Raw genomic sequence first — 23,775 nt, 5'->3', positions numbered from 1 at the left:
GTGGGCGGATGATGTAATAATTCATGTAAAATTAATTGGTTGTAGCTGATTGGCTTTGTATATGTAACAAATCTGTGAAAATGCAAAGGCGTTTTTCCGTGAAGCACGTCCAGAAATTCAATTCAATGTAATGTTTCTGTACTGTTACGTACCATTTTAATATCACGTTTCAAAATTAATACAATAAGCTTACAAACAATATCTTCTGCGGTAGAGCTACTAACGTAATGCCGGATGTACACAAGAAAACAAAAGCGGCTACGGCAGGGGAAATCCCGGACAGTCTTTTTTTCGTATTTGGGCTCAAGGATCTTTAGCAATGAATAAATTTTCTTTACTCATCCCAAAATACTGTTGGCATTTGTCAGGGTCTCCACCTGCAAGAAGTTCTTCAGCAAGAATGAATTGAGATTTGCTGTTTTTTTCTTTTAAGATTCAATGCACCCAAACGTTTCTTCATAAAAAAGTTACCTCAATAAAGACCTAAATAAGATAAAATAATTCCACTCCAGAATTACCTTTTACAACTAGATAGAATTTCATACATCAAATATGCTTTAATTGTGCTGTGTAAATTACCAAAACTTTCTAGGCAAACCTCATCCATTGTAGCAACACCCTGGTTATAAACTAAAAATACATACTAAACATAACTTATTTAATATACTGGAATGCTTACAAAAATCATTTCAATCAAATTGTGGCACATTGGATCATTTGAAGTAATGTGCCACTCTGCGGCCAAGTAGAACATTTTCTACTTTGTCGTAGAGGCCGCAAGACCTAGTCGCTGCGGATGCACATCGTCGCACGCACCGTGCTGTCGTCGCAATGTGCATCAGCCGCTGCAAGCTCAAATGCAAGCCGCACCCAGTGGCGTAGCCAGGGAGGGGCCAAAGGGGCCATGGCCCCTCCCAAATTTTCAAAGTTGTAAATTGATAAACTTTAATTTAGTGTAGTTTCGTCCCTCATCATTGTGGTTTCGTCTCTCAACTATCAAAGGAATTAAATTAATTACCAAAAATGACTTTTGTCACCAAGTTGTTAGGCGAAATCCATGCTTTTTTGATTTATGCAGACATGGAATAAATCAATAAAGCGTTTGGCTGTCCAGTCGAACCACAGTTTGGCAAGTCACGTGTTTGGTAAAAGCACGCCGATGAGCAAAAAGGCGTTAGCAAAAAGTTGTATTAGACAACAAATCATTTGGCCCCTCCCAAAATTTTTGGCTGCCTACGCCACTGGCCGCACCGCAAACACCGCAAACACCGTAAACCCATCAGGGCGTTTGTTGGTCTTAATTGCAAGTAGGAATTCCGAAAAATCAGGGCGTTTGTTGGTATTAATTGCAAGTAGGAATTCTGAGTGTTTTAGCGTTTTTAGGGAATAAATAAATCTTTGCAAAGTTGGTTTACTTTGCGCGTATTTGCTCTGAAAAATAACATATCGCGCACACAGAAGGATGCAGTTCAGTAACAGTTCTTGGTCATCAGTTCCAAACAAACATAAGATAGCACGAGGTCTAACATCAATTAACAGTTTGCTGGAAATCCACGCAGTAACATTTTCCCAATACTTTGCAGTTACAGTGCATGAGTAAAGTAGATGTAAAAGGGTTTCTGGAAAATCTTTACAGAAAACGCACTGTTGTGACGGTACCAGGGTTGGGTCCCAAGTCAAGTCAAGTCAGAGGGGGTTCGAGTCTCAAGTCGAGTCGAGTCAAATGAGGTTCGAGTTTTAAGTCAAGTCAAGTCATTAGTGCAGGGGTGCACAACCTTTTTGCTAAGACGGCCGCATCGCAGATTCTTATTTCACCAACGGCCGCCAATTACCTGCTTGTTTTTGTTTTTAAATTTATCATGTGAAAATAGGCTTGTCCCACACATACATAAACCATTTAATGGCGTTCAAAAAGCCCGGATAATTTAAAACTTGATCCACAGATTGAGCTAAACAGTCTGACGACCAGTCTGAGTTATTTATGACGTCATAATCTATATTGTGACGCAAGAGGTGACTGCTTATTTGCATTGTTTGCACACAATAGGCGTATATAAAGTGCGATGCACAGGGTCATTAGGCTGGTAATATTCTTTACAGTCTTACAAAATCTATTTAATGCAGTTTGAAAGTCAAAATATTTAGCAAAAGAGGTTTTTACGTCACGGCCGCCAGTGCATATATTTTAATAAACATGTTCACGGCCGTACAAAATCGTCTACTCGTCCGCATGCTGCCGTACGGCCGCAGGTTGTGCACCCCTGCATTAGTGGTTCGAGTCAAGATAAGGCCCCAAAAGTTTTTGCAAGGAAAGGTTAAAGGTTTGGATAATTAATCTATTTGAATGGTTCATCGCTACTTTTTTACGGACCCCACTTTATTACAGTGAACAAATCCCATCAACGTCCCTTTATTAGAGTATAGCAGGGCTACTCAAATGGCGGACCGCGGTCCATATCCGGACCTTTGAGGCGTTCGACGTGGACCTCGACGGTCTTTTGATTACGGCAACATTTGTGTGTTAATTAACTAAACAATGCTATGTAGAGGCACTTTTTAAACTGGGGTCGGCATAACGATTGATCGGCAGTCTGCGAGGAGCCTAAAGTCCCGCCAAAATCTTATGTGAGTTCAGATTGTCCAACTATGACGAAAAAATGGTCGATTATTTCACTATACATTTAACAAAGAGGCGGTTGTTTGCGCATAATTGTATCTGTGATTTAATAAACTGAATTTTAAATCATTACCTTACGAAGCAATCCTGTAAAACCAGATAAAATGTATTCTGTATGACGTTGTACCAATACACTCTCGCAAGGATAAAATCACGTTTGGTGCATGTCAGTTCAAGATTTCAATTTTGACCGCGATTGTCCACATTAGCTATAACCAAATAGGCTAAGACACGTTGCATTGGCATTTCTGACAGAAGTGTCCGGACCTTTGGTAATTTTTACCTTTTTTATCTGGACTTTTGACGAAACTAATTGAGTAGCCCTGGAGTATAGGGGCAACTTTAATGAAACACGTTAATTGACACTCATTAAACAGCTTGGACAAGAACGTCAATTTTTAAAACACAAAAATATTTTTACTGCATGCGCTAGCTAGAGCGTTTGTACAGTAATATAAGCGCTTAAAAGCGAATACTTGGCCTTGCCGTGTATTGCATTCGCATACCTCAAAACAAGCAATAAGTACAATGCTTAAATGCCGTTAAAAAGTTTGTGCATGTAGCAGCGACTTCGTTATGTTAAAATTAAGCAAAAATAGCTTCACATCGCACATTAAAGTGCTGTTGTTGCTTGGTTGAAGCCGACTCAACAGGTTATCCATTATAAGAAAATTCCGTTTTGTTGGTGAAATAACGAGTCCGAGTCCGAGTCGAGTCTCTACTAAGACGAGTCCAAGTCACGTCGAGTCTTTTCACAGCTGAGACTCGAGTCAAGTCAAGTCTTTGAAAAAAGTGATTCGAGTCGGACTCGAGTCTCCCCAACACTGGACAGTACTATGCCAACTGTATATAATTTATCATTAGTCATGATGGCTCTTAAATTCAATTTCATTTGAAAGGCTCGTAATTTTTTATATTATTTATGTATATGTGTCCCCAGTTTGGTATGTTCGTTCCCGTATCCAAATCCCTTTCCCACATTTCTTGTTGGTGAAGGGGTGATTCTGTTTTGTAATCTCTTACGTGTAGGTAGGCTTGTTTTACCTCGCTAAATTTGGCGATTGTGTTGAACCAAAATGGGGTCTTTTGAACGTTTTCTTTGCAGGATGTTTGTCTCGTACATCCCAATTCGCTGGGATGGCAGAAACCAATCTAATAAATTCAATGAATCCGTGATTGGTTGGTGTAAAGTTAAATCTTAATGCGAGGTTGTCGTAAGTCATATAGTGGCCTTCTTTGTTAATTAGATCGTAGTGACTAAGTATACCGGCGCGAATAAGAGTTGGGATGTAGAGCGCATTGGAGCGATATTTGAGTCCTTTGTTTAGCCAAAGGGGCCTAGAGATGTTTGTGGGTAACCCAGTTAGTTTAGCAAAAAGTTTGCAACCTAAGACTGCTTTTCGTAGCGTGCGAAGTGGTATCGATTTTATGTAAGCTTTTGAGATGGGCGAAATGTTACTGCTTAACTATGAATTGAATTCCCTTGAATTGGCAAGTGAGGTTTCGATGGTTTTCCAGGGAGACGCATACGAATCATCAAACAGCCGGTTGACCCATTTAACACCGAGTGACACTAAGTACGCGTCGAGGTCCAGCATATTAATGCCCCCAGCCTCAATTTTTCCACACAACTTAGTGCGCTTGACCTTTTCCCACTTTGAGTTCCAGATAAACTTGAACATTGTCCTTTTGAGGTCTTTTAGAAATGCGCCTGGCAGTGCGATAGGCACGACGTTAACTTTGTAGGTCAGGGTGGGAATAACCAAATTTTTTAGTATGCAGACCCGTCCAATCAGGGTAATTAGTCCCCTAGATTTAGAAGACCAAATATTTAGTATTGTTTTGGGTTTTTTAATAAGACAAGCAAAGTTTAAGTCGAAAAGGTCTTTTGGCGACCCGTTGATAGGAAATTCGATTCAGAGATAACGAAATGACGTCTCTGGCCATGTTAGACCTTTATCTAGGTAGGTTTAATCAGCGATGATCGTTTGGACCCAATGTAGAACGCAAACGATTTTTTGATGTTTATTTTACAGCCCGACATAAGGCCAAACTAATTAAGAATCGCAAAGGCTCGATCAAAATTGTTTGGTTCCCCTTTCAAATAAACCAGCGTATCGTCTGCCAGGAGCGAGTCATTGCCCAATATATGAATTCCTACTTCGTCATCTTTTCGCATCGGAGCAGCTAGGCATTCAATGGCAAGTACAAATAGAGTTGGAGATAAAGGGTCTCCCTGTCTTACCCCCCTTTTGATTCTAATTTGCCATGACAAAAAATTATTGTTAATTATATGGTGCTTGTGGGATTCGAGTAACAGCATTGTACCCAATGCAGAACATTATTTCCGAAACCAAATGTTTTTAATGCGGCGTAAATGAACCTCCACTCGATTGTATCAAAAGCTTTGTACATATCAAGAGACAGTTTAGCCCCTGGATATTGTTGATTATCAGCAAGGTCAATCACATCGAACAGTAAACGAATATTATCCCCGATGAACCTCCCTTTAATGAACCCGTTCTGGTCTCGATTGACGAGGTGATCCAGGTTGGATTTTATGCGGTTGACTATTTTGTAGTCAGCGTTTAACAGTGTTATAGGTCTATAATTGGTGAAACTGTTTGACTTTATTGGGTTTTGGTATGAGGGTCACCACTCCTTGGCACTGCGTTGGACTGAAGTGACCTACTTGCGCGGAATAAGCCCATGCGTCCTTAAACATGCCCTTAAGGTCATTCCAAAATGTTTCATAGAACTCGACAGGGTATCCGTCGTGGCCCGGCGATTTATTTCAGGGCATAGATTTAAGCGATGCGTATAACTCGTTTTCGGAAATCGGCAACTCCCTATTTTCAAACTGAGATTGATTTAACGTTGGCAAATTAAGTTTTGAAAGGCGTGGTGTCAGTGGTGGGATTCAAATTTTTTGTCAGCCGGTTTTATCACAAAAGTTATATTTTTCAGCCGGTTCTGTTACAAAAAGTCCATTGACAGAAACCAGTAATGCTAACCGGTTCGCTGATCTCATAAAACTTCGTAATGCGGTTCTATAGAACTCACCTCCGATGTTGTATAATGGGAATCGGGCTTTTGGTAAAGATGTTCAAAAAATTTTACCAACTCATCTAAGATCACAATTTGGTCTGAGCAAGCGTAATTGTCTATTTTCAACTGATCGATCGATTTTTTAACGCATGGCGTTTTCCAGGTTTAATAAATACTTCGAATTTCTTTTGCCCTTTTCTGCCCACTCGACTTCTTACCATCGCACCCTTTGTTTGGGCCTCTATTAGAATGTCCAATTCAATTTTTAATTTGGTTGGTTTTTCTATTAAATCAGGACTACCTTGGTTTATTTCCTGTTCCAGTTTTTCAATTTTGCTCTCCAACTTCCGCTGTTTAGCAAAGTTTTTTCGTTTGACTTTTATGCTGTATTTTATGGTTTCTCCACGAATTACGGCTTTCAAAGCATCCCACCGTATATGCGGATTTGTGTCACATTGAGCGTTGTTCATGTTATAATCCTATCCTGAATTGTTTTTTGGATGATGGAAATAATCCTCTTATCCGATAGTAAATTTGTATTTAATTTCCAATATCCTTTACCTCTAGGAGTTTTGCGAGAATTTCAGAGAGAATGATACGATCTTATGGTCTGATTTTACCCCCTGTACAATATCGGCTATCGTTACTTTGTTATTTAGGTATTCCGAAAGCAGGAAGAAATCGATGTGGGTAGCTACCAAAGGGTTAAGTTGTACTCGCCAAAATCTTTTGGTGGTCGGATGCATCTTACGAAAAACGTCGCATAAATTAAAAGTTTCCATATGTGAGAGGATACTCTTTCGTGAATTACGATTGGGATTAGGGGGCCCGTGGCTCTTGTCCAAATTATCCTGCAGCGTTACATTAAAGTCACCGCCTATGATGAGATTTGAGATATCCTCCTCGCCTAGTTTGGCAAAAAGCGTGTCGAAAAAAACTGGGTTATCATTGTTTGGCGCGTATAGATTGCAAAGTTTCAATTCGCAGATATTCGAGGTCGATGAAAACGTACCTCCCTTCGGGGTCTATTTCTACGACTTTGGGTGAGTGCAAAAATTTTTTTGTGAGCAGGATTGCCACACCTATACTGCGGGTAGAGCCATGTGCCCAAACTATTTTGTTTCCCCATTTTAATTCCCATAATTTTTCCTCATTAATTGAACAATGCATTTCCTGGAGAAAAATGATACGAAATGCCTTCCTTTTAAGAAAGTGAAATATAGTTTTCCGTTTTTTTATGATTTCTAACACCCACCAAATTAAAAGAGGCAACATTTAATACAGACATCACAGAAAGAGAAAAGTTAAAAAGCAAAAAAAAAACTATTGATATTTCTGAACACTTTCTTCTATATCCCACTCTTACTCAAACCCACAGCTACAATTGTAAGCGTTTTTTTCCCACAACTGCTAATTTTTCTTCTACAGGCGGGATTGGAACATTCTTTGCTCATAGCTATTTCAGGCAGAGCGTTAACTGTATTATATTCACAAGCAATAGCATACTTTTGGCATCGGATGCATTCGAACATGTTTCCGTCCATTATATATTCTGGTTGCATTTCATTGCAGCATGGCATCAGTCTCATCGGTGCTTGACATTTTGTTTCTGTTTCGAATTATGGCAAAAGGAACAAGGTTGCCTCATCGCAGCATGTCTTGGCCACTATATATTCTTTTTTGCATTTACAGCAGAAGAAATTCCTGCAGTCTGGGTCCACTAAGCTTCGGGTGTTGCAGCTTGGGCATTTTACTGGGATTGTGTATTCGCATAGACTACGAGATTTACTTTCCGGAAATTCTGTTGGGCTATTACGCGGTCGTTTGCGCGTCACTGCCGGGGCAATAATTGCCGAGATTTCCTGTTCTCCTTGGTTGATTTGTTCAATCTCATGTAATGCCTCTGGGACAGGGTCACTATCATACTGGAGGCGTTGAGTCGTCACCTCCTTATCTGAGATCAGGGTTTGCAAGCGTGACCCAGTTTCCTTGTCTTGTGGCGCTGCTTGGGTTTTGTTTTGTTTCTGCCGGTTTTCTAACAAAGGAAAATCTTCTTTTCTTTTGGCACAAGCAGGCTGTTTGTGTCCTGTTTCTCCACAATATTTACAGGTTATTGCTTGTCCATAATATGTTACATAAAATTCATTGCCATGTACTCGAATGTAGCTGGGTATGGTTTTTTTTTTCTAGATCAACTTTGTTCATTGTAAGTATCCTCATACCAGAAAAAGTCCTTCTTTGTTTTTTCTATGCACTATTTTATTCACTTTGCCATAGTGCTCCTCCATGTTTTTAACAATTAAGGCATTTGGAAACGGTATCGGGACCCATCCAACGCCTACATTAATCGTATCGCTTTCATACGGCCTCGAGTTTTGAACATACGATACCTCCAGTAATTTCTTGTGAAGGTCCAAAACGTTTTCTCTTGTTGTGCAGGTTACATCCACAAGGGTGCCCTTCATTTCAGCTATTTCTACGATTTTTCTTAAAGGGAAGTTGATTTCCTTCATAAGGTTCCATAATTCTTCTCTTTTAAGCTGTTTCGTTGCTTTAAAACTCAAGCAGTTTGGTCTTTTTAGTGCACTCATTGCACTGTCGGTTGCCGCCTGCGCATAACTTGGCTTTTTGCTCATAGCTCCTTCCTCCATGAGCACCAGACATGTCTCAACCGTCAACATTTTACGCAAATTGCAATTAAAATATTTGCATGCGCCACTTATCGGAAATTAGAAAACCTGGCTACTGTGTAAGAGCTACTAATACAGAAACTCACAGACAGGCCTGCTAATTTCCAAAAGGTGGCACAACGGCGCATAGGCTTTTACCATTTTACATTTTTGTAATAATTGCTGACTCAGCACATTGATGACTTATCTTATGTTATGGCAATAATTGCTGACTGAGCAATTATTGCCATATAAAAGCCTATGCTCCGTTGCCACACCTTTGGAAATTAGCAGGCCTGTCTGTGAGTTCCTGTGTTAGTAGATTTTCCTAAGTTCGTACGTTAGTAGCTCCACCATCTTCTGCGTGGCCCCGGTGGCGCATTTCTGGGGTTCAAGTCCCGTTTTCTGCTACTTTGCAAGTTTCTCAAATTCCAACGTGTACGAACATTCGGGTTGGATGCAGGTTTAAAATTAGCAGTAACGTTAACACATACCATATGAATATGAGAAATTTAAGTTTATGAAGATTTTGTGGAAAAATATATACCACCTCTAGCGGAAAAAATGCAGTAGATAAACGAGACATCCAATTCCAATGGTTGTTCTTGCTGGTGCTAGTCCTTGTCATCCTTGATGGCTTTGTTGATGTTACCAGAGACCAGGGACTACGTTAGTAATAGTTGCTTGTCCTTGTTAATGTTACCAGAGACAACGTTAGTAATAGTAGTTCATTTTTTGTCTTTGATAAGCTCTGCCTTTACCTTGTTTTATTGGCTTCATTTAGATCAGGCCACAGGGTATGGGAGTAAGGAGTTTTGTTTCAATTTTTTATTTGTTTGTCTGTTTTTTGTTTCTATTTGTTTCAATGTTTTTTCAAATGATGTTTTCATTACTATTTCAAGTGGTTTAATTTTATTATACTTATTTACTGTAGTGTAAATGATTCAATCACCACCAAAAACTTTGTTAAATAAAGTGAATTTTTCCTGTAGAGTAAGATTCTTCAACGGGGCTGATTTTACTTCACGGGGGTTGATTTAAACATTACGTATTGTGTAAATATATGCAAGTACTGTGTGACTCCGCTAACTGTAACTTACAAGCAGATTTTATTTGTCTTGCTAACAAACCCCAGAGACAAGGGGCACACTAGTTTAAACATGCTGCTATTTGAATACATTGTGTTTACTGGCGATTGTTTGTACTTTCTGTTATACAACGGTAACGAGCTTTCCCTTAAACTTGTTTCGCTTTCATGCTATGTATAGGCTAACTTGCGTTTCCCAGACTGCAAAGTATACAGATCCATATATAGTGCAATTTGATGTAGGATATATAGGGGTGATGAAGGCGTCTTGTATAGGACGTCAAAACGTCGATTGTTTACAATAAAACTGCTGGATGAGCAATACTTGGTCATATAGGGGTCTCCTCTACCAAGCAATGCCTCATTGTTTTCGACAAAAGAAGGCGATCATTGATGCATAATCATAATATTTTTTGTCTATGATGTAACAAATGTTTCTTAGGAGCGCTCGAAAAATTACGTGAAATAGAGCCTGCATGCTGTAGTATTTTGAGCCAGTACCTTTAAAAAGGACGATTTCCCCAAACAGACCCTTGCTGTTTCATTCCTCATGTGTATGCATTTGCTCATCCTACCAGCTCTTGAAACCATGTGGTCAGGTTTCTTTTTCTGTCGAACCCCACCCTCTTTCCTAACACGGGTGGTTAGATTCTAGGGCTCCCTCAACTGGTCCCCATCCCCTAAGTGTAGAACATTTTTGTTTGTTGGTTTCTTGGGTGTAATAGTGTAGTAAAGGTAACATAACATATGTTACTTGTGTTTGTACATTGCTTTTTGGATGTTTTTGCAGATGACAGTTGTGATAACAGTCTTATGACATCGGAATGGTTATTAAGTGCTGTTCAAAACACCTGTAGTGGTCAAAATTTTAAAGATTAGTCAAACTGAATAAATTTTCAGAACTGTAGTTTGGGTCATTGTGCTTTAGTTATTTATTAGTTTTCCATCAGTCAACCAACTAGCAGAAATGAATGAAATTTGGACAATTTATAGAATACACCATTTCAAGGTGTAGATTAATGGGTTTTACCTTGTAGCCCCACCAATAACCCCTAAAATAGGGGCAATTTGTAAACAACAGCAGGTTCGATAAAATTTGTAAAGTTTGTAGAATATGCCATTTTTGGTGTCAATGGTTAAGTTTTACCTTATATTCCCATCATTTATTTACCCAACTAATTAAGTTAGTAGGGCAAATGGTGTAAAGTAAATCATCAAATAGGGTATAGAAGTTATAAATTGGTAATAAATAGCAAATCCACTTTTCTAGTTTTGAAGATTTTCTTCCAAAAATTTTAATTCAAAAATATTATATTATTCAGAATTCAGACTATAGCTCTCCTCACCGAAAATTTGTTAAACTTTTAGTTTTTGTAAAATTAGTACTTTTATAATATAATATCATCACCCAAAACAGCACAATGGCAATGCAAGCAGCCAGACGTGCAAATGTAAGTATTATCATCATTTTATGGTTGCTTTCTGCAAAATCTTTTTTAATTTTCTAAAACCTTAACACATGTGTGAAAACTTACAGGTTCGACTTCCACCTGAAGTAAATCGAACATTGTATATTAGAAATCTTCCATACAAAATTACAGCAGAAGAAATGTATGACATTTTTGGAAAATATGGAGCCATACGACAGATAAGATTGTAAGTTCTCCTGTTCAGAATGTAGTTTATAAAAAATCATTCAAGCTGCACTTGGATGGATCATTTAATGTGTTCATAAACTTAAATATACTGCAATAGACTTCTTGGTCTTTATTTACTAAACAGCAAATTGGTTGATTCTATCTTTTAGTTTAAATATAAATATTCCAGATCAGAGTATTTGTTTTCGAAGTTTTAGGAGTCTTTCTAAATTTGTAGGTTTTAGTGGTGTGGCAAAATAAGAAAAAAACAATACTTGGTTTTTAGTAAATATTAAAAAAACAATACCAGGTTTTAGTAAATATTTGCACTCTGTTACAGGGGTACTACATCAGATACAAAGGGGACAGCATATGTGGTGTATGAAGATATTTTTGATGCAAAAAATGCCTGTGACCATCTATCTGGTTTTAATGTTTGCAATCGCTACCTCGTTGTTTTGTATTATAATCCAAACAGGGTAAGACAGATGTTTACAAATTTAAATTGCCTACAAATTGTTCAACCTCAATTTAAAGACTGTGTCAACAAATCTATTTTGTGTTTAATTAGCAATTCAAAAAGAGGGATGCAGACAAAAAGCAGCAACAACTTGAAACAATGAAGGCAACATTTGGAGTAAACACAGATGCAAGCAAATGAAACCAGGCAATGTTTACTCTCAACAATCATTGAATCTATGGTGAATGCGATAAACAGCGTCCCTTCCATTTAGTTGATAAAAATGGGTTATCAAAATGTGTATTCACTCCATTTCCATACTGGGCAACCTATTGTGGTTGTAATTTTTTTATTGGTTGTACAAAAATAAATGCATTTTCCAGTATTTCATAATGCAAGCTTGATTTCACAAAGCAACTGACTGCTTTATTGACAAACATAGACTCTTTATTGCACTTTTATTCCACTGAAAGTTGGTACAAACACTTAAAATAAAAATAAATGTTAACTATTGCAATATCCAAGTTCAGATATAAAAGCAAAACGATATCAGATATATATATTTAAAATTGCACACAAGATAAGGAAAGTAGTTTTTGAAGGAAGTTGTGTAACAATGCACAATAGTATCAAGGGGTAGATGTACATTATTCACGTTTTTGTTTTTCCTCTGGGCTTTTAAGAAACAACTTGCATAATTCACATAAACACATCATAATCACAGGACTGATTAGACAAGCAAAATTGGTTGCAACAAGAAAATTCCAGATGAGTTTGAGGTCCAGCATGTAGAAGCATATAAAAAAGCTTTCTGTGCATAACAAGGTAACAAAAAGCCAGTGGATTCTAAAAAACACATTTTGTTAGGTTGTGCACCTCTGATATAAACCGAACATCCAAAAACTGCTGTAAACGCAATTTACACCTCAACTGGCTTAGGTTGCCAAGTAAGTCGCCTGAAAGTTGGTGAAAATGTGGCAAAATTGTTGCCTAGTGTAAAGCCAGGCATGAATTGACCCGTTTATTTAACAAAAAAAGTGCAAACCCAACCTAGAAAGCCTGGCACAACTCTATTGCGAAAAAAGGGCTTTATGAAATAAGTACCTTGCAGGTTGAAATCTCTAAAGAAAAAATTTCCAAAACCAAAAACAGTGTTTGTGTGTTGTCACTTGTCAGTTAGATTAATGAATGCGAATTACCAAGGTTAACTCTGTTCATAAAATATAAATTTAGGATTTCACAACAAACCAGCGACCAACAAACAATGTCACATTCAAACCCAAACCCGCGATAAATGGCAATGAAACGGTCATTGTCAGATTGGCTGCCGCATGTCAAGGGGTCATTGAAGGTCACGTTATTATTTTACTATTCGTTTTTCGTACTTTAGTAAATATATGACAATTTAATGATGCAAAAAGAATACGGACAAAACTTGTTATGGGTCCCCTTCCCTGAAGGGGACACATATTGTGGTTTGTTAAGACGCGTTTGGTCAAGAAAGAGTGCTTCAAATTTATTCAAATTTACAGAGATGTTAGTTATTAATCCAAATTTGATCGTCCTGAAGTTTGACCCCGTTTGACCCAGCGGTTCACCCACAGGCCCCCGAAACGTAAAATTTTTAACGCTAGTTTGTAACGCTCGTTTGGTAAAGAAAAAGTGATTTAAATTTATTCAAATTTGGACATATGTTAGTTATCAATCTGAACTTGATTCTCTAGAAGTTTGACCCCGAATGACCCAGCAGTTCACCCACAGGCCCCCGAAACGTAAATTTTTTTACGCTGGTTTTTATCGCTTGTGTGGCAAAGAAGGAGTGCTTCAAATTTATTCAAATTTGGACATATGTTAGTTATCAATCTGAACTTAAACCTATAGAAGTTTGACCCCGAATGACCCAGAGGTTCACCCACAGGCCCCCGAAACGTAAATGTGTCTAACGCTCGTTTGGTCAAGAAAGACACTGTAGGCAGAAGTACCAAGAGAGTAACTCACTGGTTTACGATAGCGGGAGGGCTCAGCTTGACGTCGGACAGACGTTTTACGAGACGTCGTTTCAGTGATTAGAAATCAGCTGTTTTGCACAGCAATGCTATGTCGTTTCATTAAGTTATCACTCACATTTTTAGTTTTGGCGAAGGTTTTACACCTATGACGTGATTTAAACCTATTAACCGTGCTTCGGTTTTGTATATGTCAAGAAAAACTTTGTTAATCAAAGAAAAGATGAAAAAATTAACTTGACTTTTTTGCCAAATAAATGTTTTTTTAAATGCTCGTTGTCAGGTTGGCCGCCGCATGATCACGGGTTACTTAAGGTCAACTAGTCGGTATTACAAACACAGTTCAGAACTTTCTTCATAACGTAGCGTTTTTTGACAATCAATTTATCAGTCAATACTCAAGGCATGTATAAATTAGGCTTAACAGTATTGTTGAACACTAAGGACGGCATGCTATTGAAAATGGTGTCAAAAGGTCAAACAGTCATTTGGCGTGTGCACCCTGAGAGGTTACTACAGGTCAATGGTACTCGTTTTGCGAAACAAAGTTAAATGAAAAACAATTTGTTATGTATACACTTGTAGCAAATTGCTTTTTAATTGAAAGTGTCTGTAACACAACTGTTACAGCTTTCTAAAAAAAATTGTGTTCAAAACCCGACCTTGGACGACAATATCTGGGTCAAAGCAAGAGATTAGATTAAAGTATTTATTACGTTTTATTAATGTTTTTGTAATGACAATAATAGTGCAAAAAGAATACGAACAAATTTTTTTTATTGTTGGGTTAATGCTTTCTAAAGATTTGTCCTTAAGAATCTAAAAATCACCGCAACATTTGTTTACTGTAAATCCGCACAAATGCGTGTGTGGGGACCCATTTGTTTTTGTTTACAAAAACAATCATATGTGTAAATCAAATGATGTGTTATGTTATGTAAATTGGTAAATATCGTACAGAATATATAAAATGGAAGTATATCAGAAAGCCACTCTTCTAGTTTAAGTTGGGGTTGATGCTTTTACTAATTTGTCCTTACAAATCTAAAAATAATCGCACCATTTGTATACAGTAACTGATTCGCATCAACACATGTGTGGGACCCATTTGTTTTTATCTGTAAAAACAATCATGCAAGTAGGCAAATTGATGTGTATAGTCAATCAGTAAAGGAATATATAAAATGAAAATATATAAGCAAGTCCCCCTTTTTAGTTAATACATCGCACGTTTCACTAAATTCAGCCATTTTTCCAGCACAAGTTGTTATAATGCCAGTTCTTGTAAGCTAAGTGACATATGTACATGGGATGCATCTTTGCTATTGTTGTAAGAAAAAAATAAGCTAAGAATATGCTGTCTTAAGTTTGTTGGTTATGTTAGATCTAAATAGCTTTATTGTTGCATACGTTAATGACATCTATGAATTGTGTTGTGACATACCACTTTCATAAAGCATTTTGATGATGTCCATGTTTACAACGGTATGTTTCTACATTTATCCTGTTCTAAAATGTTTTCATCAGCTACATTGTTTTTTTGTTGTTATTGGTTCAAACTTTTGTATGCTAGATAGATTTGGATTTTCAATGTTTTCAATTAAATTTATTTACAAGCCTATGTTTAAGCATACTGCCTTTCTTAAAATTGTACTTTTTTACAACTTACTTGAGATAAATTTTCTGTGAAAGTTGTGATTGCAAGTAATGATTTTTAAAAGATATACATCTTCTCTCAAAAAATGCCACATATGGAAACAACAAATATGTTAAATATCCCGGTTTTACTCCATGCCAAAGACCACTCATGAAAAGCGTTACTAAAGCCCTGAAAAGACATTGAACAAGATATAAATAACATACCTAGCAAAACCAGTTTATTTATTAAAACTACATGTTAACCATGTTCACCGTTGTACAGCCAGTCCATGTAACATTTTTTTTATTTTTGTATATTGCTTTACCTTATAGCTTTCAATCGGCGAGGAAAAATGTTGCTTTGGTAAACAAAATGTGCCAACCACCACTGAACGCAACAATTCCAATCTCTTACTGCTTTCCACATGACAGGTTGTAAAACACCATAAAGTTTGCTGTTCATTATGGTATCAAAGTTGTAATCTGGCATTTTTGACCTAAAACACAAAAAATTAAATCAAAGGCTAGAGTAGAAAAGAAACTCCAAAATGAAATACATACTTTTCATCAAAAATATGAGTCGGTCCTTGGCCTGGCACCGGTTTGCTTTTCACTGGATACATTCCTAATCCTATTAGCACACAACCACATTCTGCTAAAATCCAAATGATGTTAAATCGAACTTGGAGTGCCAATCCAATAGGGTAAATATGGAGAATTCTAAAACAGACAGACCCGTTCTGCATTCAACTTACCTTAATAACACTCAAACACAATCCAGTACCTGATAATCAAAGAGTCGGAATAAGCATTTATACCTTCAAAGTAGTTTATATTTAAATTGTAAAATACAAGGGAACATAACCCTGCAACCAAAAGTGCTTCTTTCATTTTCCTCATCACTATCTTTGTAACCGGTTGGTAAGTTGAAACCAGCATATCATGGTAGGTACGATACTTATAAATTGGACCTGTGTAAATTGAAACACAAAGTTTTAAAATTCGAATAAAATCAATAGTTGTAAAGAGAACTTTTTGGCCATATGTGCACCTTTGTTGTGCTCAAGCCTAAGATGACTAACAACATGTTACAGGAAGCAATTAAGAGCTAGGTTATTATTCAGACAAGATGTGCACATCCTTTTTTAACATATGGCATGCCTGTGAATAATCCACAATAGCAAGTCATGTAGCAGTAGATGTCTAGTGTGCTTGGTTCCTTTGCAAGAATCAAAACACCAAGTGTTCTGTAGGACTCCTTAGTTTCACCATTTCTAGATACTGTTCGAAAATCCATCACTTCATAGGCCACAACTATCATCTGTGAAAGAAATTAACAATAGATAAAAACTAGAATAGTGGTTTTCCTATATACTGCCAGTTTATATATACTACATCATATTTAACGATGTACCACATATACCATTTACTATATTTATAATGGATATATATTTAGCACCTACATTTCATTGGGTCCCTATCTGTTTCCTTACAACGTAATTGTGTCTGCAAGCATAATCTAACGGGTCCCCACACATATGCATATGCGATTTGGTAACAGTAAAAATAGGCCACAATCATTGTTAAACTGAAATAGTAGTTTTCCTATCAATATTTCATTTTACAGAAACTGTGCCATATTTATGCACCATCCATAATTGTAAGGGATATATATTTGATGGATACATTCAGCATGGTACCAATATTTTTGTGGCCTGTTATAACATCATTATTTCTGCAAGCAAAAACCAATCGGTCCCCACACACATATATATTCTGAATTCGTAACAGGATGAATGGCACATGCATATGGTAGGTAAGAATTTGGGGTCAATGCAAAGCTCCAGACAACAGAGGTTAGCGTCGATTTTTAACGGTTTCATTTCTGTCAGCGATCATTGTCTCGCGGCATGCTAATGTTGTTAGATAAAGATATGGTGCCGATCGCGGCAGGAGGGGCCTGTCGTTAACCGCCATAAGACGCAAAACTGCGTGATATCACAATTGATATAACAATTATAACAATATAACAAGTTATGCATGAGGCCGAGATATTCGCTTTTCAGTGGGCATGTTTGTGCATTTTGTGCCCAATTGGGCTTTTTTTTACATAGAGTTGCGCGTTGTTTTCATGAGGTGGAAAATGGATGAGTCTAACTATTTAAACTTTTAACAAAGTTTCAACATTTTTTTCCCCTTAATAGCCCTTTGTTTGTTGAATTATGATTTTTAATCCGCACATAGCGTTCCCTGGCGCCATTAAGTTTCTACATACCAACAATACGATTGCTTAGCTGGGCTTTTTATGTCCAAAACCTGTTCTGAAACAGTTTTATTAACGCTTTTAGTTTGAGAAGTCACGTTACACAGGTGTAACAAATCGTGCAGCGCTGTCGCTCTGCGTTTTGAAACACCAATAAGTTGACCTACATTAACGTTTGCAGCACAATATAACTAACATCGTAACATCTTAATTCCAACCAGTGAGAAAATGGTCAAGTGACGACTGCGTTCATGCGTGAAGCAGAGGCTATTTTTTCCGTGCGCCACTATCATCAATCACTCCCATTGCGTCAGCTGTGCACTGAGCAAGCACAAATTTGACAAAAGACAGCATTTAAAAACATATTTGGGGCTGTAAGAGTAATTACTGAGCCGTTTGCACTGAAATTTTTAACAGCCAACAAGGAGCACCCTATCCACAGTTGTTTAAAATTTCAGCAGGTTAAGTCTTGTTTTTCTGACCTCATTAACATGTGAACAAACAAACAAATATTTGGGGGTAACGGGGTGAAAATGGATATATATAACTTCAAGTTACAAAATTCTTAAAAATACGCTGCAATGTACCAATCAAAAAAGTATGAAACTCCAGAATCATCTGCTTTAGCAAGTATCGCCGTTTTAAAAATTTCACGTTTTGGGGGGCTGTGGGTGAACCGAGGGATCAAACAGGGTCAAAATTCACATGGATCATCTTTAGACCAATATCTATAATGTGTGTAAATTTGAAAAAGTTTGAACCATTCTTTCTTGACCAAAACATGGGAACGAATCCGCGTTAGACGGAAGAAAAAAACATAGACAAAAACAATATGTGTCCCCTTCAGGAAAGGGGACCCACAATAAATTAAATGATTTGCCAATTAAAATATTTTTCCCATAAAAAAATACATCCTTCAAGCAACTTACTTTTAAAGTAGCAACAAGCATCAGTCCATTAGCAAGATTGTTCTCATTTCTTGGCAAGCCAATATATATGAATGATGAAAAAAATACTCGATATCCAAAACAAAACACAAAAACAATACGTGGATTTTTGCTTGAGTACAAAATATATATCAAGGTTATATGTAATATGTAAAATAACACTATTCAAACAATATACTTACAAAAAATTACTTTTTATCATCCATGTTGCAACAACTACCATCACAACAAAATGCAAGCCTTCCACACCACAAAAACATATGATCTGGAACATTCCAATGAGTGAAAATACATATTTTTTGTTATGCTTCACTTTTGCAAAACGAAAGAGCAATCCAAGTATTAGAGAGAAAAAAATATGCAAGGAATATGCTGCTTCACGTCTACTGACTATCATTGCAAAATTCACAAGAGAACCTGGCAACAACACCTGGTAATTAGATTTTAAGTGGTGTATGCCCATGTACATGAAATAACATTTTGTAAATTCAGTACCAATACATTTATCTATCATTGCAATAGCTATGTCCTATGTCTAATCGCTAACTTTTGCCTAGTATATTGGTTCAGCATATACCCTACTGTTCCACTGAAATGCAGCAAAATCAAATAAAGTTTTGAAACTAACAACCTATCCAAATTCAACAGAAATATCCTTTACCTGCTTAGTTCACAAAAACGTTTGGAAGCTGAAGCATGTGTCTTTTCACGGAAAAATCGCATTTCTTACGCAGCAGCATACTTAAGCAACTATATTTAGAACCCCTTCAATTATTATTTATTTGTCTTGTAATTAATATAGCTCATGCCTTCACTTTCTTGGGTCGAAAAACATGCCACATACAAAACAGAGTAACTTGCTGGTTTGCACTCGCTTCGCAGCCAACCACATGGCCGTTTTCTTTTCAGGGAAATTTCCCTAAAGGCAATGAACGACGTCATTGCTCACTGCATTTAGGAAAATTTACGAGTTTTTTGGAGAGAATGTTTGATATAGATCAGTTGCTACGAATGACAATGTAGCCACTGTATTGCACTGACGTCAGTCTAATCCAGCGGTTCTCAACCAGTGGGCCATGGAAGCATTTTGATTGGGCCACAGACCAATCAAATAGAAAGCTTTTTATAAGAATTTTCATTTGTGTCCCTACACTCAATTTTACAAGAATAATGGCTTGGGGAGGAATTGAGAAGGAATGTAAATTAATGGTGAAAATAACGGCCCAAATAGACGTTAAAAGCGACATGCTTTATTGTTCAAACGTTTCGGCAAATGCTCATGCCATCATCAGTGATATGAAGGCCACATCAATTGCACCCAGTTATATACACTTTAGTCGCATAAAAGAATGATAAAAAGGTGCGAAACAAGCGTCGCGTAAAAACGATAGATAAAAAGGTGCGCAGAAGCGAGGTGTAAGCCACCTGCAAATGTGTGCGTCTGACCATTCTTTTATGCGACTAAAGTGTATATAACTGGGTGCAATTGATGTGGCCTTCATATCACTGATGATGGCATGAGCATTTGCCGAAACGTTTGAACAATAAAGCATGTCGCTTTTAACGTCTATTTGGGCCGTTATTTTCACCATTAAACTTATGAACAGATCCGTATATAGTGTTCCAAATGTAAATTAATTTGAATATACTTTGAGTTTCTGCAACCCCATATGTTTATGATGTAATAAACTACTTTGTGATTCCAATAAAGACAGAAAATAGCAGCGTATCAATTGTCCAATTATTCGGTCATAACTTAAAGTGCTTGATTAAAGAAGGGAAAGTGCTGTTTTATGATTTTTTTGTATTAACTTATTTTGAACTTATTATCTGTTAGAAATATGTCCTGCAGTTTTTGTTTGTTCTGAACCTATTGTATAGTTGTTTCTTTCTTTCACAAAAATTTACTGGGCCACAGGATTTTTGTGCAATAAAAGTGGGCCACGAAAGAAAAAAGGTTGAGAACCACTGGTCTAATCATACCGGTAGTCGTGTCATATGTTTGTTATAAATCTCCGCTGAGACCTGAGAGCCAATCTATTGACGTGCGCTCTTTACAATCACCTTTTTCTTTTAAAGATGACATTATCTCAAGTTCTCAACTAAAATCTCAAATTGAGAAAGCTAGAGTTAATATTTTTGCAAACCTCACTAGTGCGATGAAAATGCCCACATAAACCTGTAATAAAATTGTAAGTGTTTTTCAACAGTTTTTCCAGTTTTCCAATTTGTTTAGCAATTTTAATTCGAATTTAGCTGCTTATTTAAAATCGGAAATAAAAAACGAAACACATGTGGCTACAACCAAACTACCTTTGCGTGAACAGCAGGTCTGCGATTACTTTGGCGGAAAGTGTTCCTCGGATCGTATTACCAACCCAACGACTACTGCGCTCTAATGGTGTGGCAGCTCGCAGCTGTTTCGCCATAATTATCGCTTCCCGAAAGGAGAGAGTTTTTGTTTCAGTCCGTCTTTTTTCTGTCTACCGCTGGTTTGTGCCAGCTGTTTGGTCAAGAGAGAGAGTAACTTAAAATACTTTCACATTCATACACATATGTTATAGTTATAGGCTATAGTTAATTATCTATAGGCCTAGTTAGTTGTCCAAAATCGAAAGCTGTTTATACCAACTTAAGTACAGGATCAATGAGTTTTATACTTTGTTGGTTGGTGCATTGTCAAGAATTGTAAATCATCTTGTATTTTTTTGTTGGATTTACTCATTTTCACACCCGAACGCTGAATTAATCGTTTTTAAGTTTATTGATGGTCCTGTAGGCCTATGTCAGTTAGGTTATAGCCTAGCCAAGTACTCAAACTGTGCGTCGCGACGCCCTGGTGCGTCGTTTCAATTTTCCAAGGGCGTCGCAGAATAGTTCTGTTTCGTGGCTTTTTGTTTCCTCATTAACTTTTATTTGCTGGTGCGTCGCAAGTCCAGAAAACTTTTCCAGAGGCGTCGCAACCAAAAAAAGTTTGAGAACCACTGGCCTAGCCTATAAACCTGTTTAATGATAATTAGGTTTCGTGTAAGTCGGGCAAAACGTTGTTGGTGAACTTAATAGTTTAACGATTAACTAATGTCTCCAAAAAACCTCGTTGGTGGTCAATAAACGGTCATTTCAGCTTGGCCCGCCGCACGACCGGTGGTTACTGTCTATGTCTGTTAACTTATATGTATGAATTCGAATGGTATGTTTGCCAGTTTTTTATTATCATGGGGTTTCCTGAAGGGGACACATATTGTTTTTGTCCGTATTTTTTTCGTCTGATGCTGGTTTGTAACGCTCGTCTGGTCAGGGTTCTTGATCCTCTTGAAGTTTGTAGCAGTCACATGCTTTTAAACCATCATTTTGGCATTTTGGTTTGGCTGAAGCATTAAGTAATGGAAAATTTTAACTGTGCAAGCATGACTTTTCGTTCCATGGAAATTATATGTTGCTTTTGTGACATATGGTTTTGAGTGGTGTAACTTTACTGTTCCATGCTTTATCATAATTCAGTAACTATTAGAAGTACGTAATCAGTGTCGTTGTTCCCACACTGTTACATGTTCCCGGTTTCCAGTTATGTTCCAACAGCCTGACCATGAGATAGGCTGTTGCGTAAACCGGGTGTTTCGAAATAGTTGTGCAATCCATTGCAGTAGCCTACGGCATATCTTACCAAGCGTTTAACTTAAAACAAACTAATAACTGATGTGAGTAAAAAAAGGTACTATTTTGCATTAATCGCAAGAAAAACGAGTAGCAGTTTAAAAGCCAATGTTTTATCGTTGATCTTTCTCTTTTTCCATCGTATCCTTTCCTTGAGATAATGAGATTTGATGTGTGTTGCGTAACCAGAATAAAAGACAAGAACTAAATAGATCAGTGGTTCTTAACCGGTGTTCGATCGAAAAAAAAGGAAAGGCTAAGAACCACTGAAATAGATCTTTTGTGGATCATGTCGGCCCGATTCAGCAAGCGTTCAGAATCGTAATAATGAACTTATTTTTTTTACTCGCTGCTGCACACGACCGATACGAACCACGAGAAGCAGAAGAAACAATAAGCTTCCGAGTAAAGCAGTGGTTCTTAACCTTTTTATAACGGCCGAACCCCTACGATATTCTTCAGCATTTGGTCGAACCCCTAAGTTACATCCTAGGTTTTTAACCCATTTTGTTAGGTGAGTCATAATTAGTTTTTCTTAAACGTAGTGGCAACAGTTACTGTTTGACATTTTGTTAAATTCTGACATAATAATAATACAAGCAACTTGTTTCAGGATTGCTTTAATTCCAGCAATTTTTAGTTTTTACCAAAATGAAGCATTGTACTTTTAGCATCTGTACATAAACATGAAAAAGATATGTTTTTGCTGCCAACAATTTTTTTTGTTTTTCTGCTTCCTAACAACGCACACAATGCTCTTTGTTACGTCAAAAAAAGAAATTAAAACCTTAGTGCAGGGGTGCACAACCTTTTTGCTAGGACGGCCGCATCGCAGATTCTTATTTCACAAACGACCGCCATTTACCTTCTTTTTTTTGTTTTAAAATACTTAATTGGTTTATATTATATTTGCCATCTAATGGCGTCCAACAAACCCAGATTAATTTCTGCATAGATTGAACTGCACAGCGTAGAGATCAGTCCTAAGTGTTTATGATGTCGTAATCTACATTGTGATGCTTGTGGTACCTGCTTTGTTCGCATTGTTTGCACACAATAGGCGTACAAAAAGTCTGACGCATTTGGTTATTAGGCTGGTAAGACTCTTTTTAGCATCACAAAAACTGTTTAGAGCAGTTTAAAAATCAAAATATTTAGCAAAAGAGTTTTATTTACGTCACGGCCGCCAGTACATATGCCGATATATTTTAATAAACATGTTCACCGCCGCACAAAATCGACTCTGCGGCCGTCTGGCCGCAGGTTGTGTACCCCTGCCTTAGTGTAACCTTCCAGTGTTTTGATAGTTGACAAACACAAATTGCCATTTTTAGCGAATATAGACTCTAAAGTTCGACGAATACAAGTATTTGTCTTGTTCTTCAAAAAGACCTTTGTCGAACCCCTGATTAGGCGTTGCCGAACCCCTGGGGTTCGATCGAACACCGGTTAAGAACCACTGGAGTAAAGAATGACATAGCCCAAGAACCCCAGCTGACGCAGGAGAACATTTCCAAACTAATAGTCAGTCCCGGGTCCAGTTATTCATTGCGGGAACCGCGCACACGAGCCCCCGCAAATTGGTGGAGGTCCTTTTTAATGAAGACATACGAAAGTGGAAACTAGCGCCGGCAAGTTTGATCCCGAGCGACCCAGCGGTTCACCTACTTGCCCCAAAACGTACTTGGT

At 37.4% G+C, this 23,775-nt stretch overlaps 2 protein-coding genes and 1 pseudogene across 3 annotated transcripts; 1 reads left to right on the top strand and 2 right to left on the bottom strand.

The window, feature by feature from the left end:
* Positions 1-6,943: 6,943 nt before the first annotated feature.
* Positions 6,944-8,524, bottom strand: LOC145215171 (uncharacterized; annotated as a pseudogene).
* A 2,257-nt stretch (positions 8,525-10,781) lies between these two features.
* On the top strand, positions 10,782-11,963 carry LOC145215181 (splicing factor 3B subunit 6-like). The gene is made up of 4 exons (XM_080083838.1): positions 10,782-10,932; positions 11,019-11,137; positions 11,459-11,597; positions 11,690-11,963. The coding sequence occupies exons 1-4, from the start codon at positions 10,903-10,905 to the stop codon at positions 11,777-11,779; spliced, it is 378 nt and encodes a 125-aa protein (XP_079939964.1). The 5' UTR covers positions 10,782-10,902; the 3' UTR covers positions 11,780-11,963.
* A 56-nt stretch (positions 11,964-12,019) lies between these two features.
* On the bottom strand, positions 12,020-19,438 carry LOC145215155 (membrane-bound acylglycerophosphatidylinositol O-acyltransferase MBOAT7-like). Of its 2 annotated transcripts, XM_080083813.1 has the most exons (9): positions 19,094-19,438; positions 18,615-18,849; positions 18,415-18,544; positions 16,384-16,543; positions 16,007-16,193; positions 15,784-15,942; positions 15,549-15,719; positions 15,254-15,412; positions 12,020-12,424 (listed from the first exon to the last, which is right to left on the bottom strand). In XM_080083813.1, exons 2-9 carry the CDS (start codon positions 18,827-18,829, stop codon positions 12,226-12,228), a joined length of 1,380 nt encoding a protein of 459 aa, XP_079939939.1. In that variant the 5' UTR covers positions 18,830-18,849; positions 19,094-19,438; the 3' UTR covers positions 12,020-12,225. The 2 variants fall into 2 exon arrangements, with proteins under 2 accessions (XP_079939939.1, XP_079939948.1); XM_080083822.1 differs by lacking the exons at positions 18,415-18,544; positions 18,615-18,849; positions 19,094-19,438 and adding an exon at positions 18,073-18,280.
* Between the last annotated feature and the right edge of the window lie 4,337 nt (positions 19,439-23,775).

This window comes from Phallusia mammillata, chromosome 1, assembly GCF_965637545.1.
Source record: "Phallusia mammillata chromosome 1, kaPhaMamm4.hap1.1, whole genome shotgun sequence".
In the NCBI taxonomy this organism is placed as follows: Eukaryota; Metazoa; Chordata; class Ascidiacea; order Phlebobranchia; family Ascidiidae; genus Phallusia; species Phallusia mammillata.
Note: the sequence above shows the minus strand (reverse complement) of the source record. Positions and strands in the feature narration are given on the sequence as shown.